The 15960-nt window shown below is 34.2% G+C and overlaps 2 protein-coding genes across 3 annotated transcripts; both read left to right on the forward strand.

Annotated features, from left to right (window-relative positions):
- The first annotated feature begins 309 nt into the window (after nt 1–309).
- On the forward strand, nt 310–3341 carry LOC113729973 (putative pentatricopeptide repeat-containing protein At3g49142). Of its 2 annotated transcripts, none has more exons than XM_027254360.2 (2): nt 310–2845; nt 2969–3341. In XM_027254360.2, exon 1 carries the CDS (start codon nt 524–526, stop codon nt 2540–2542), a length of 2019 nt encoding a protein of 672 aa, XP_027110161.1. In that variant the 5' UTR covers nt 310–523; the 3' UTR covers nt 2543–2845; nt 2969–3341. The 2 variants fall into 2 exon arrangements, with proteins under 2 accessions (XP_027110161.1, XP_027110160.1); XM_027254359.2 differs by having other exon boundaries at nt 2972–3341.
- Nucleotides 3342–4425: 1084 nt separating this feature from the next.
- On the forward strand, nt 4426–5733 carry LOC113729974 (acidic endochitinase SE2-like). The gene has a single exon (XM_027254361.2). It carries the CDS (start codon nt 4667–4669, stop codon nt 5558–5560), a length of 894 nt encoding a protein of 297 aa, XP_027110162.1. The 5' UTR covers nt 4426–4666; the 3' UTR covers nt 5561–5733.
- Nucleotides 5734–15960: the final 10227 nt, after the last annotated feature.

The raw sequence follows: 15960 nt of genomic DNA on the forward strand, positions 1-15960 counted from the left end.
AAAAACGAACAGAATTTATTAATTTACGCTCAATAAGAATTGCACTTGTTCTATTTCGTCAACACGGGAGGGAGGGAGGGGGGGGGGGAGTTGAACTGAAACCAATCTGTGATTATAGAGGGCAAGATGTATTAAAACCTTCTAATAATGCAATTTAACAAAGTTTTCTATCGGCTTATGGACTAAATTATTTTCTTTAATTTTTTGAATGTTTATGTAAGCCAGCATTTGTTCGCTGTCTAAAAAGTTAACATTATTAATCTGGTATTTTTTTATTTTTTCAAGAAAGCTTCCTTGTCCCGAATTACTTTATCTGCTGTTAATTACTGGAGTATTAATTTACTATTCCTTTGCTTTACCTTTAATCCTAGTTTCAACCATCAAATTGCATTCGATAGTATTTGCCCTTTTTACAGCACAATATTCATCCCTGGACCCTGGCAATTGCAAATAGATGGCCGTAATCGAACTTCTTCCTAGGAGGAAGTAATTTGCATCCATGCACCGATGCACGCTTTAATTCATGAAATCCATTGGAATTCCCCTTCATGTTTCCCGCCAGTTTTCAACTGCCTGTCAAAAAGCACTACCCCTGCCCACTGCCACGGTCCCTTCGGAGGCCGCTTCTTACAGTCAAGTCTTAGACAAATGGCCAGATATCAGAACCTTGAAAAAAATCCACTGCAGGATCATCTTACATCTGAACCTCAGCTCCTGCATTTCCTTTGGCATCAAGTTGATGCGGGCCTATGCTGCTCGTGGCCAAACCAGTATTACCCGCCAGATATTCGATAGAATTCCCGAGAGAAATGTCGTGATTTTTAATGTTATGATTAGAAGCTACGTCAACAACCATCTTTATCATGATGCTCTCTTCATGTTTAAGAGCATGAATTCGAGTAACACGAACCCTGATTATTATACATTCCCCTGCATTCTAAAAGCTTGCTCTGCCTCCATGGATCTGCGGGTTGGCTTGCAAGTTCATACCCAAGTTTTGAAGATGAATCTTGATGGAAATTTATATGTCGGGAATGGTTTAATAGCCATGTATGGGAAATGTGGGAGTTTGACGGGTGCTCGTTCTGTCCTAGACGAGATGCCCAGGAGGGATGTTGTCTCTTGGAACTCAATGGTCGTTGGGTATGCACAAAATGGAGGGTTTAATGATGCTTTGGAAGTTTGTAGGGAAATGCAAACGTTTGGTCTGAACCCTGATGCTGGCACCCTGGCAAGCCTGCTGCCTGCCGTTACTAATACGTCTTCCGAGAATGTTGCGTTTGTCGAGGATATGTTCATGAAGGTTAGAAGAGATGAGTTGGTTCCGTGGAATGTGATGATAGCAATATATGTGAATAATTCTATGCCTAACAAGGCGGTCGAACTTTATATGGAGATGGAAGAGAGCGGGATAGAACCAGATGCTATAACTATTTCTAGTATTCTCCCAGCTTGTGGGGATCTTTCAGCCATAATGATGGGACAGCGAATTCATAAATATGTCGAGAGGAAGCGAATTTGGCCTAATTTGTCTGTTGAGAATGCCTTAATTGATATGTATGCCAAGTGTGGATGTTTACAAGAGGCTAAGGAAGTGTTTGATAAGATGCATTTGAGGGATGTTGTGTCATGGACCTCGGTTATCTCTGCTTATGGTAAGAGTGGGAAAGGTGCCAAAGTTGTTGCACTGTTCTCAGAAATGCAGGAGTCAATTACCCCCGATGCTATAGCATTTGTCTCAATTCTCTCAGCTTGCAGCCATGCTGGTTTGTTGGAGGAAGGTCGACATTTCTATGAGTTAATGACAAAAGAATACAAGATAGTACCTAGGTTAGAACATTTCGCATGCATGGTTGATTTGCTAGGACGTGCAGGACGAGTACGCGAGGCTTATGACTTTATCAAGCAGATGCCGTTGGAGCCAAATGAGACAGTTTGGGGAGCTTTTCTGAGTGCTTGTCACGTTCACAAGGACATGGATACTGCCCTTGAAGCTGCAGATCATCTTTTCCAATTAGCTCCAAAGGTATCTGGTTATTATGTTCTCTTATCGAACATATACGCAAAGTCTGGGAGATGGAAGGAAGTGGCATCCATTAGGTCAATCATGAAGTGTAGAGGAATAAAGAAACTGCCTGGTATCAGCAATGTTGAGCTGAATAATCAGGTGCACACTTTCCTTGCTGGTGACCAGTCACATCCCCAATCAACGGAGATCTACGAGGAGTTGGATGCATTAATTGGAAAGATGAAGGATGCAGGTTATGTCCCAGAAACAGAGGATGCCCTTCATGACGTTGAGGATGAAGATAAGGAAAATCATCTGGTAGTTCACAGTGAGAAGTTGGCTATTGTGTTTGCCATGATAAACACCAAACCAGGGACCCTGATTAGGATTACTAAGAATCTACGGGTCTGCAGGGACTGCCACATTGCTGCCAAGCTCATCTCCAAGATTACTGAACGCCAAATCATTATACGGGATGCAAACCGCTTTCATCACTTTGAGAATGGATTTTGCTCATGCGGTGATTATTGGTGAATCCACATAGGTCAGCAATACAGAATGGTATTCTTATCGTAACATTTTTGCTCTGATGTTTCTGTTCGGTCATTCGTACGAGGGATTGATCAAAGGTTTTCGAACCAAAATTTCTATTCTGTTGGCGACCTCAGAACCGACGGCGTACTGTTACATGCCTTGAGTTAATGTTGGTGGTGCGTGCAGAATCAGGGTCCTCTTTGAGCTATGGCCGAGCTTACATCTATATATGAGGGGCGTGCAGCCATGTTGAGACTGGAAGACGTAAAGAATGATGCAGCCATATCTCCAAATTTGTGGAAGGTACTTCTTTTTCCTTAAGGAGATCGTTACATCTAAGCAAATTCGTTGTGATATCAGCCCCCTTCAGCTTAAATAATAAAAGTTTCTCAAAATTCTAAGTTATTTGAACTTCTTTTCTTGCAGCAGTCATGATCCTTGTCCACCTCTGAAGTTAAGCGCTGGTTTGTTAATTAAAATTGTTACAAATATGTCAAATGAGTGTTAACACTTGAGATCAGATATCAGCAATTGACTGGTGGTGCCTGCAAATGAGAAGATTTGTCGACGACTGCAGTTATTATATATTTTTTGTGTAGAAAGCTTAAAAGTACCACATTTGCTGCACGGACTCTTAAAATTAGTAGTAGTGAATTTTTGACGATACTAATCTGAAAGGGTTTTTCAAATCCTGTTTGGTAATTAGAACAAGGATGTGCGAGTTTTTATGTGAGAATTGGTGTGGCAAATTGGATTGGATTGAGTTTGTACGTGTGTGTGTATTTTTGTTTCTCTTCAATTGAAGTGAACCGTGTTATGTTTTCACGTCATGTAAATCGTGGAAAGGTCAAATGCAACCCTAGTTTTAACGGAATCAAAATCTCTAACAACTTAGACCCAACTGTAAACAAGAGAAGAATATTTTTTTTATTAAAAAAAAAAAAAAAAAAGGAGTGAGCAGCAGGGCAATGGCTAGTTTTCCATTCTCTCTCTGACACAACATGCTCAAACTTGTCAACAATTCCATCTCAGTAATAAAAAATGAACGGAAGTTTCCTTCCGCCTCCCTACGTCATTAAAGCCACAGTAAATTCCAAACAATTTTGCACAGCGAATTGGAGATGAAAATATGGTCACAAAATCAAATCTCATAATAATTCACCAAATTCTTGGGGTTCTTTCCTGGAACTCTTCATTTATGGGTCATCCGATGGCTAACAGACTTCCCGGTTGTTCATTGAAAGGGCTGTGTACTCACAGACTTGCCGTAGTCAAGACTCAACATGGACTGATTGGATTTAAGGCAATCAAGACAAAACAAGCGAGACAGAGACGGATGGATCACGAACTCGAGTCTTCAACATGGACCCAGGTTGGGAGAAGGTTTACCATATCATATATGTGGCACTTGCGACTTCGTTCGTTCCTATAGATGATTATTAGGTTGTGTTTGGATTGCATTTTTTAGAATTTTTTTTTTAAAAAAATTATTGTTGCGATTTAATATATGTCAGAAAAAAAAAATAGAATAATATGATCACGGAAAACGATGTAATTTTTCGACAAAAAATGACTGTTCAAACGAGGCCTTAGATTATCGAGTCAAGTCTAGGCGCGCGTGAACAAAACATTTCTAGAGGTCTAATCTTCCTCGTAGTCTTCCATTTCATCTTTTCTTCTTCTTCCATCGTCCAAACTAGGCACGTCCTTGCTTGCATAACACATGTTGCATTCTCGCGTCTCCACGGCACATGGATGTCGGAAATTAGTTACAAGCAGGAACGTTACGTACTTTTCAAGCATGTCATTGTCCAACACTTCACACTCAGTCAATCGCTGTTGAATATTCTAAAGCAACGAATTTGGACCAGTTCAGTTGTGGCAAGGCAATCGTATGCTCGCTCTTTCAACGTCCTGTCGTCGGTACCAGAACCGCGATGATTTACAGTCAAAACACGCATGTTTGCATTTTTCTCATCATGACATCACCTGTCTGGGCTTGCATTGCATGAGCACGGCCTTAAACCTATATAAGTGGATGGATCTTTAGGGCAACACAATCGACCAAGAGACGCATTCTCAAAACCTAGTAGATAGATAGATACAAACACAGTAACTGAAAACATGGCGGGTTTAACATGGTTATTATTGCCAGTCTTGTCATCCTCACTGTTGATGGTATCCTTGTTCCAGTCCGCACAAGCTGCAGGAATTGCCGTCTACTGGGGTCAACACGGCGATGAAGGAAGCTTGGCCGACACATGCGCCAGTGGAAACTACCAGTTTGTGAACCTGGCATTTCTGACGACCTTCGGCGGTGGAAAAACACCAGTGTTGAACTTAGCCGGCCACTGCGACCCCCCCTCGGGCACTTGCGCCTCCTTGAGTGCTGAAATTAAAGGTTGCCAGAACCGAAACATCAAAGTGCTGCTTTCCCTCGGAGGTCAGATTGGAAACTACGGCCTTACTTCTGCCGACGATGCAGGGCAAGTCGCCAATTACCTCTGGAACACCTTCTTGGGCGGTCAATCAGGTTCCCGCCCGCTGGGAGATGCTGTTTTAGACGGTATAGACTTTGATATCGAAACCGGGACAGGCCTGTATTGGGACGATCTGGCCAGGGCGCTCTCCCGATTCAGCTCGCAGAAAAAGGTCTACTTATCCGCCGCTCCGCAATGCCCATTCCCTGATGGTCATCTAAGCACGGCTATCGGCACTGGCCTTTTCGATTACGTCTGGATACAATTTTACAACAACGGGCAGTGTCAGTATGGGGCTAATGCTGATAACCTGATAGCGAGATGGAATCAGTGGACTTCAGTTCCGTCCAATCAGATCTTCCTAGGCGTACCAGCATCCGCAGATGCTGCCGGCAGTGGTGGGTATATTCCACCTAATGTCCTCACTTCTCAGGTTCTACCATCCATCAAGTCGTCGTCTCCCAAGTACGCCGGGGTCATGATCTGGAACAAATATTTTGACCGCGGATATAGTTCAGCTATCAAGGGCAGCGTCTGAATTAGTCGCCCTTATCTTATGTCCATCCAGATTGATTCCAGAATAACACGTCTCAGAGGAGACAGTCTTCTCTTCAGGAGTAGCTATAGGATATATGCACTTCCGTCCAAATAATATCCATTGTACTTGTACCTCATCATCATCTAGAAATAAATAAATGTTTTTCGGGATCATATATATGTCAGGCCACTAATAAATAATAGTATACATGCGAACAGGGAACAAGTGAAAGTAAACTGCTACAGCTAAATTTCTAGTAATTTATTTGTCCGCCGGACTGGCTGTTGTGAGATTGTGATTAAACTGAACAACCTTAATTTAACTTCCTTCCTGCCTCCTCCTGGTTGAGAAATAACAGGCCCATCCATATTGCGGCAATCAGTGCCGCCATATTAGCTCCATCCATAAATCTACTTTCTGATGATCCTGTTATAAACTCACTACTACTATAATCAAGAGCTTTTTTTTTTTTTTTTTTTTGGGTCCACATAATTTTTTTGCCGTAACCAATCACTCACCTAAAACCATAATGTTACTACCAACAATAATTATCTGTACTTATGTCATTGTTCCGATTTAAATTTATAAATTCAAGTAACTAACAAAAAATCATTTGATTTTTGCTCCCTTTTTCTTATTGAAAAAACTTCTATAACAACTCTTCATAGTATAAATTTGCTTGTCAGCAGTATGATTTACGAGAATTTATCCCCACCCTTTTTTTTTTAGATTTTTCATTTTGTCATGATATTAACTACTTTTGTTTCATTATTCTTATTAGTTGTTGGTTTTATTTTATCATTTTATTTTCTCTTAGTTTGTTAACTTGCTAATTTTTCAGTATTACTAATTTATGACAAGTTTTAGTCTCTTTTCCTACCTTTCCAAAACGAAATTTTAAATTTACACACAAAAAAATGTTAGGGGTTCAAAATTTTTGAATTAAGATTTTATGTTAACTTTTATAGTGCTTAATTCAAATTTTTATATTCTTATTGTTCAATTATTAAATAGTATGTAAGTCTGCGACATAGAGTATGGATAGAAAAAAAATTAGTAATTAGGCTTATTGAACATTATAAGTAAATATTTAAAACTAATGATAGGTGCAAATGGTGGTGTAAATTGATAACTTAATTTGCAACAGTGAATTTAAAAGAGTTTACAAAAAGTTAAAATAAATAGATTATAAATGGGTAATTGAGTTACTCAATTCATTTATTGACTTACCCATTTATACCTATATAATTAAATGAATATAAATAGATTGACTCATTTATACTCATTATCCATTTTAACTAATCCAAACCCGTCAAAGTCATCCATTTTGACACCTCGGATTTATACTAACGAAAATAATGGAAAGATTGGGATTATAATATGTTGATACTCGGCACGTCCTTTCTTTTCTCTTGTCTCATGGGACCCTTTTTATGGATACTACAATCAAAGTCCACAGTTTGGGGTGAGATGTACAGGGGGACATTGGGCTGAGAATTCTAATTGGGATGGTCATTGCAAGTAATATTTAGTATTTAGTACCAGTAGAAAAAAAATAATAAATTGTTAGGCTCTCCCTGGTTGGATTTTCAAACTCTTTCTTTGCTCTTCCTTCTTTTACGTTTTTACAATTAAGTCTCTCTTAAATTGAAAAAAAAAATTATTTGTTTGCAAATGCTTCATCCCACTAAAATGACGTTGTACCAATCCATTTTCCATTTGCAATAGGTTCAGCATTATTTTATTCGTTGCAGTATGTGTTGGTTTCTAATTTTTCCTTTTTTAGTTATTTTATTAATTCCTTTTTTATAATAATTGAGACTCAAAATTTGAGTAAACGCCGCCTGGCCAACTCTAATTGACGACAAGATTGATGTGATGACTAGGGGTGCAACCGAGCCGAACTCGAGTCGAGCTTTGGCTAATCGAGCCGAGCTCGAGTTAATTTTGTGAAGCTCGAACTCGAGTTTAAAAAATAAAAAAAAATATTTATTATTATTTTATTTTTAAAAAATAAAAAAAATTTAAAAAAAATGAGTAAAACAATAATTTTTTTAACAAATAATAAAATATTAGGAATATATATGTAATTTTACTATTAAAATAAAAAATAAAAAATATATATATAATTGAGCTCGCGAGCCAACGAACTTAATGTTTTTGAGCTCGAGATCGACTTAATTAGCTCGAACTCGTATTCGAGCCGCTCGCGGTTTGATTCGCGAAACACCCCTAGTGATGACAAAGGTATGTTTTTCAATTTCGCAGTAGTGTAATGAAATGAACATGGAAGGGAACTCTTCCTTGCCTTTTTAATTGAACATCCAATAACTGATTACCACACCAATGAAAACTCTCTCTCTCTCTCTCTCTTGCCTAAGTAGATAATTAATATCAAATGAGTAGTTATGCCTTGTCTAGATTGCAAAATCTCTTAGAAATATCCTCTCGACACATTTTTTAATTTTTTTTGAGTTAATTTTCTATATACTTATAATGTATACACTATCACACATATGCAAATTTTGCAGATCAAATTTAAATTCAGATTATGTGTCATGCATTCAATGGTGAAAGTGTATACATTATTCGTATATAGAAGATTAATCCTTATTTTTTTACTTCAATCCTTTTTTTTCTTTAAAAACTTCAAAAACTCGACATCTAGACGGACTCCAAGTCTTTACAATCTGGGGCATTCATAAACCCCTACGGTCATCTAAAGCAAAAGAATCCTTCTGCATCATGGCTGCTTTCTTTGTAAGGCAACTTACGGACTTATTGCCTTCCCTCAGAGATGTGCATTAATAGCGGTGGCTCGGGACAAAGCCCAACAAGATCCTACAATCAGACGCAATGGAAAAGAATTCGTGAGATTTAGTGTCCAGTTTGGCAATCAAATCAATAACAAACTGAGCATCAAGTTCAATTTCCACGAGAGATATTCGGTGTGAAACAGCAAATTTGAGACCATTCCTTCAAGGCGAATGTTAGTGGCCGTCCAACCCAAGTTTCTACAAAAAGCCACCGACCAGAGTGAGAGAATTCACATACCAGTCAACTCCATCAAAAAGTTGCGGTATGATTTAGTCTTCAGCCGAGAAGCAAACACAAATAGAAAAAGATAAGATGAGGATCTTACGAGTGTGTGCAACGAATATTACGACCAGTTTACATATGCTCTTCCTTTCTTTCAGAAACTAGTAGTAGTATTTTGCTCGTCACTTAACATAGTTTATTTTTTAAAACTTTATTGTAATTTTATGCAAGCACAAATAATTTAAATTTAAAAAAATTAACAACAATATTATATGTTCATTCATATTTAATTTTTAAAAATTGATGTAATCTAAATGTTTAATTATTATACTAATTTTTAAAAAACTTCTTTACATACTTTTACTATAATATACTAGCATTCATCGAATACTTAATTAAGCACAAAACAAAAAATCCCCCGAGTGTTTTTACATCAACAAATATTCAGTTTTCAGCAATATTGTAACTGTTAAAATTTTTTATATGCTAAGTTAATTTGTAAGGAGAAAATAATTATAAATATTTATCAAAAAATATGATATTGTTAGAGGAGACAAAAGCCATAAACACAAATAATTCAAATATCTAAAAAGATAAATCTATTAAAAATAGATAAACTATAAAAAAACTAATTATAAAAGAGTTCAACAATAAAATCCAAGAATTTAAATAACTCATTAATTTTCCTCAATTAAGCATATTATCGAGGAGAGAAAATATTGGTCTTAAAATAACAACTTCCATGTATGTGTATATATATTTTTCGTTGGGGCTCTACCGCACACATTATGGTCATCCTCTTTCCAATATTCTAGATGAAATATGAAAAATCTCTATTTATCTTTCATCCATTTCATCTCTCCTTAAATAGGAGTAGTAATAATCTTTAATAGTACAAAAAATGAAAGATTTTATTTCGAGCACTTTGTTGACCTGCCAAAACCGGCAAAAGAATCCTAAGGCCCAATTTGATAAATCAATTCAGCACTTTTAATAAATTCAAATCTTAATATGTTTAGTTACGTTTGATAACAAAAATAAAATATTTGAATTAATTAAGTATACTAAATTTTCTAGACCAAATTTAGTCAAAAAATAAGTGATAAGCTATTCACTTATCACTTAATTTGATATACACTCAAATGTATCGAAATTAGTATTTAACTATTCAATAACTTGACGAATTCATATTTCAATTTTCAGTTATCAAACTTCAATTTTATCAAATGCGCCCTAAGCATTGTTTGGAAGGCTTAATGGGAAAAGGAAAGATAAATGGATAGAAATATTCTTTTTTTATTGTGGATTAGATAGGAGTTCCTTATAGATTACGAGTAAGTTATATTTTGCAACATATTTAACTTTTTTTTCCCTTTTTTTATGGGATCGAAAGAGCCTTCAAGTATTGTCTTTAATAAATGTTCTTAACACCTTTTTCCCTTTTTAGATTCAAGCAAAGTTCTATATCTTATGAAGAAGGACGGATAAAGAGGGGTTTTGATGATTAAATCAAAGATTTCGTCATTCGCTCACCAATGTTTCTTCTAATTGAGATACGAATTTGGTACAAAAGAGAAGCTTTCGAGGGAAAATTTTTATCTCTGGAGCAAAGACAAATCGAGATAGAATGACACATCAGTGTAAAGGTTGCATTAGATAAATGAGGTTGATTTAAGATGAATGATACGCGAGTTCAAACTAGTTTTGAAATGAATGTATTAAAAATATTGAAGAAGAATAAAAAAAAAAAGAACTTTTTCTTGAGCCATAAAGTAAAAGAAATAATTTCTTTCTAAACAAGTCAACAGTTTTTCTCTATTGCTCTTTTTACATTGACGTAACGCCTTTTATGCTAAGTTTGGGAAGAGACTTTATCTGTCATTCCTATTTAGGTTCAAATTAAATCTAGGGATAATTTCAGAAACCTCCCCCGAGGTTTTTGACATTTACACTTACCTCCCCTGTGGTTTGAACAATTACACTGACCTCCCCTGAGGTTACTAATCCTTTACAAATTCAGTCCAAATGATTAAAATATTATTTTAGAGAGTGAAATTAGAATTTTGTACCTGATTTGTCCTTTGTGCCACATGTCCAATGAATGGCAAAGTATTACAAATTAATTAACAATTAATAAACTTTAACGAGCGTAGTTTATAGGCAAATACGTATTGTCTATTTAAAGTACCAGCTCTTTACATGAATTTTATTTTCAAACATTTATTTTATCACAAATATTTATTCTCAAATACAGATTTGTATTTACTCTCAAATATTTAATTTTTGTTAAATACAAAACCTACCAGTTTTTCTTCCGTAGAAATGTTAATATAACATTTTTTCAATTTCAGTTACAAATATTTATGTATTTAACATAAATTAAATGATTCAGAATAAAATACTCATAAAGAGCTAATACTTTACTCATGTAATGGATGAAAGCCATAAAAAATTAACATTTTCTAGGCCATTTCTTTTTTTAAAAAAAAATTAATTTATATTAAATAGATAACCTATCGATTTTCTTTTTACAAGAATATTATTGTAACACCTTTTAATTTTTAATTACAAATATTGATATATTTATTGTAAATTAAATATTTAAAAATAAAATACCTGTAAAGAGCCGGTATTTTAAATAAGTTATGCGTATTTGCCTATAAACTACACTCCTTACTTAAATCAATAAACTACACTCCTTAACTTAAATCAATAAACTATACTCCTTACTTTAAATAGTGTAGTTTATAGGCAAATACGTATATCCTATTTAAAGTATCGGCTCTTTACAGATATTTTATTTTCAAATATTTAATTTATGATAAATATATTAACATTTGTAATTAAAAATTAAAAAGTGTTAAAGTAATATTCTTGCAAAAAAAATCTGTAGGTTATCTATTTAATATAAATTAAATATTTTTAAAAAAATAAATGGCCTCATAAACTATTAATTTTTTATGACTTTCATCCATTACATGAGTAAAGTATTGGCTCTTTATAGATATTTTATCCTGAATCATTTAATTTATGTTAAATACATAAATATTTATAACTAAAATTGAAAAAGTGTTATATTAATATTTCTACGGAAGAAAAACTGGTAGGTTTTGTATTTAACAAAAATTAAATATTTGAGAGTAAATACAAATCTGTATTTGAGAATAAATATTTGTGATAAAATAAATGTTTGAAAATAAAATTCATGTAAAGAGCTGGTACTTTAAATAGACAATACGTATTTGCCTATAAACTACGCTCGTTAAAGTTTATTAATTGTTAATTAATTTGTAATACTTTGCCATTCATTGGACATGTGGCACAAAGGACAAATCAGGTACAAAATTCTAATTTCACTCTCTAAAATAATATTTTAATCATTTGGACTGAATTTCTAAAGGATTAGTAACCTCAGGGGAGGTCAGTGTAATTGTTCAAACCACAGGGGAGGTAAGCGTAAATGTCAGAAACTTCAGGGGAGGTTTCTGAAATTATCCCTTAAATCTAAGCAGAGTCTATCATGCACAATGCATAAAAACGGTAAACAAAATGAACTGTAAAATAATGCCACGTAATTTCGTCAATGCGTTTATCCTCAATAATGGGAAAACGTGTCACTCACTTGCTCAAAAAGTGGACAGTTAGAAAACCATCCTCATCAATAATCAATTGTTACAAATCCCAATTGACACATCAGTCTTCCTTGTCGGCATCATATATCGTAGACATATTTTCAGATTTCAGAGTACGTCGCCTTGCCCAAATTTATCTTCTTGATACCATATATATGGTACTACGAAAAAAAACTTGAACTCCCACGTAGTTGACTAATGCGACGAAGTTGAGTCCATTACTCCCGTCCCAAACGCGGCGTTCGGTTGCCTCGTGTGCGCTCGGAGCAATAACTATCTGCCACTTGTCGGGTGCATTTGTCTTCTGTTCTTTATCTCTTTGTTGGGGGCGTTATTGTACCCAGGCCTAATTATGGGTCAGATACATGATTGCCTCCAATCAAGTGGTGGCCTTCTAGAATGATTTTTTTTTTTTTGGCCTTTTTGTTTTTGGTGTAACATAAACTAATTAATACTCCATATCGTCGATTTTAGCCCATCGTCGTAATTTGGAGAACCTAATTCTACAAATTGGCAATGGAAAAAGTAATCTAGAGCCTTAGTGAAATGATAAAGGCGCAACTGAAACAGCTATGATCCAAAGCGCCTTCAGTGTCTTTACGCTTCAACCCGTTATTTTCCAAAGCTGCGAATGAACCACGCCTTCCAATTTTAAGGCAGTCGAATAAGATAACGACAAATTAAACTCGGCCGCCGGACTCTGCAAAGTGACCCCTTTTTGTGCCTCCAAACTGGGCCCAGGAGTAAGGCCGAAACAGGTGGGCCGCGTACGGGGGCAACACTGACGGTTGCGAGCTGCTGCCTACGTAGAGCCTTACGTCATTGATGACGTCGTCAAATCCGGTATCGTTCTTTCGGTACAAAAACTGACCGAGGGAAGATCTGATCCCGACGATTCCGTCTAACTTGTTTGCTTGGAATGGCAGTAATCACATTGATTCACGTTCCTATTGCCCGTCGTTGAACGCGGCCCAGCGATCACCGCACTCAACTAATCACTGAATAATACTAGTAGACCAATGCCTGTTATAAAAGTAAAGTTTGAAAATTGAAAGTTAAATAAATTATAATTCTCATACTTTTGAGTGCATATCAGATTCATTGATAGCTAAATAGCACTTAGAATGAGTATAATAAATGAGTAAATCTTTCCTACACTGACGGTGTATACACTATCATCATTGGATTCATGACATGTGTGCAAAAATTAAATTTTAAATTTAAATTTTGTCTAGTTGTCATTCATCCAACGCTGATAGTGTATACACTGTCAGTGTAGAAAATATTAATTATTAATTAAAATTGAAATCTAAAAACTAAAATATGAAATTTGAAATTTGAATATGTTAAGTTATTAAATTGTCAAGTTTTAAATATAACATATTTGAGTGTATATCGCCTTAAATAATAAGTAAGTAATTTATCACTTATTTTTTAAAGTAAATTTTGTCTAGAAAATTTAATGTCACTTAATTAATTCAAATATTTAATTTTTATTTATCAAACGCGCTTAAACATATTAAGATCTGAATCCATTAAATTTAAGTATTAAATTGGGTTATTAAATAGAGCCTTGGTTTTAGAAGTAAGTTTTGTCTAGAAAATTAAATATCACTAAATTAACGGATGATTTTTTTTTTTCATCAAACTTTTATGAACATATTAAGGTCTGAATCCATTGAATCATCAAATAAGGCCTTAAATTTAATAGATTCACATCTTAACATATTCAGGCACTTTTGATAACAAAAAATATAACATATGTTAATTAAATGGTACTATATTTATTTGGTAAAACTCGCTCTAAAAAAAATGTTAAGTTATTCATTTATCACTTAATATTATATATATTGACATTTATTTGATTTAGTACTTAATAATTCAGTAATTTAATGAGTTCAAATTTCAGATTTTATATTTCATATTTTAAATTTCAAATGTATCAAACGCATCTTAACAAATACCAGTCCTATTCATTTACTTCACTCTTTTCTTGCTAGCAGGAAAGAGATAAATCTTATATACACTGATAGTTTATATATTATCACGGTTTGATGCATGACGCATGTGCAAAATTTGAACTTAAAATCCAAGATCGCTAAATTTTGAATATGATCCTATTCATTTACTTGCAATATGCCGAATTTGACAAATCTCCGTGTTGAGGGAAAAAAATTCTAATTTTATTACCTAATATTATCTTAGTTTTAATCATTTTTCCATTCAAAAAATGAGTTGATCAAGTGCTTATTCAATATGTCAAAAAAAGAAGTGCACGCTTAAATAACTAGCAAGAATACCTTATTTTTATGTTACTATGATAGATTAATGTATTTGCAGTTAGTAAAATATTCTTTTATTTTTGAGGCATATGATATGTAAATGAGTTTTTTAAGATGCAAATTGGAAACTTTGCATGTTAATTCCCATTATTATGAGATTTGATATCACAATAATGAAACGTCAAATCAATGTTTGCATGAAAGATACAGCAAGTAAATACATTGACATGTCTCGCAACCACAAAAGTTAACAGTAATATGGCTTTGTATGTCCACGATGAGGAGCTTCATCATCTCCTGGCGCGAAGAAGTTACTTATCGCGTAGCTACCTTCAAGTTTAAATTAAGACTAATTATTATACATCAAAACCTAACATTATATACTGTAAGAAAAGTTCGTAATATTTCCGTAATCGAAGTAGTATCTATAAATCAGGGGTGAGAAAATCTAAAAGATAAAAATAAAAACATAAGATAATAATGAACTTAAAAGAATTGATAGTTGAGAGTGATATGTAATTAACAGAATTACAATGTTGTAATTATCAAAATTACAATTAAACAGTCTATCGTCTTCATATTTTTTTTTCCATAACACATATTTCTATTTGAACTATTTTTAGTCCATAAACTATTTTTTTTTAAGTCTAAGTAGTCTCTAAACCATTTTTTATGGGCCAATTTAGTCCCTCGGTTTTTTTTTCTTAAGCCGAAATGGTCTGTCACCTATGTTCACGTGGATAGTTTTAGTATTTGGCGGATCCACCAAATTTATCAACATTTGGCACTGACAACCAAGAGCATAATAGGAAATTCAACCACACTCCTTTATTAAAATAATAAAAAACTGATAATTGCTAAAAAAAAAAATGGACAACACAATTGAATCGTATGCAAAGCCAAAAAAAGGAAGAAGCTATTTTCAGCTTTATTTCTCGAAGGAGTAATCATAATAATAGCACATTTTTTCCCAAATTTTAACATATTCTTATTGTGTTATTTTCCCTTTTCCCCATTTAAATAATAGCACAATTTACATATTCTTATTGAGTTAGATCCGTGTAAAATCTTAGGCATTGGCTCTTTTTTTTTTTCCCTCCATAAGAAACTCTCTATATACGCTTTTTTGGCTCTCTATATGATTCAAGTTTGTTTTCAATTTTTTTGACAAATATCCATTTTTATATCGTTTTAAAAAAGGTAATGATTGTCTAGTTATTTTATTGAATCATAATTTCAGTCCATAAAGTGGGCGGAAACATATGGAAGTGCAACTAAATTGATTGAAATAATTTAAAATTAACTCTCAGATCTTTCTCTTCTTCATGTCAAACAAACATTCAATATTTCCATACTTACTTCAAACAAAATGGCTGAAAATTGCTTTCCTGCACTTAACTGAGTGTGTTTGGATTGTTAAATTATCTCAAATAATATTTCATTATAT

This window comes from Coffea arabica, chromosome 2e, assembly GCF_036785885.1.
Source record: "Coffea arabica cultivar ET-39 chromosome 2e, Coffea Arabica ET-39 HiFi, whole genome shotgun sequence".
NCBI classification, from domain to species: domain Eukaryota; kingdom Viridiplantae; phylum Streptophyta; class Magnoliopsida; order Gentianales; family Rubiaceae; genus Coffea; species Coffea arabica.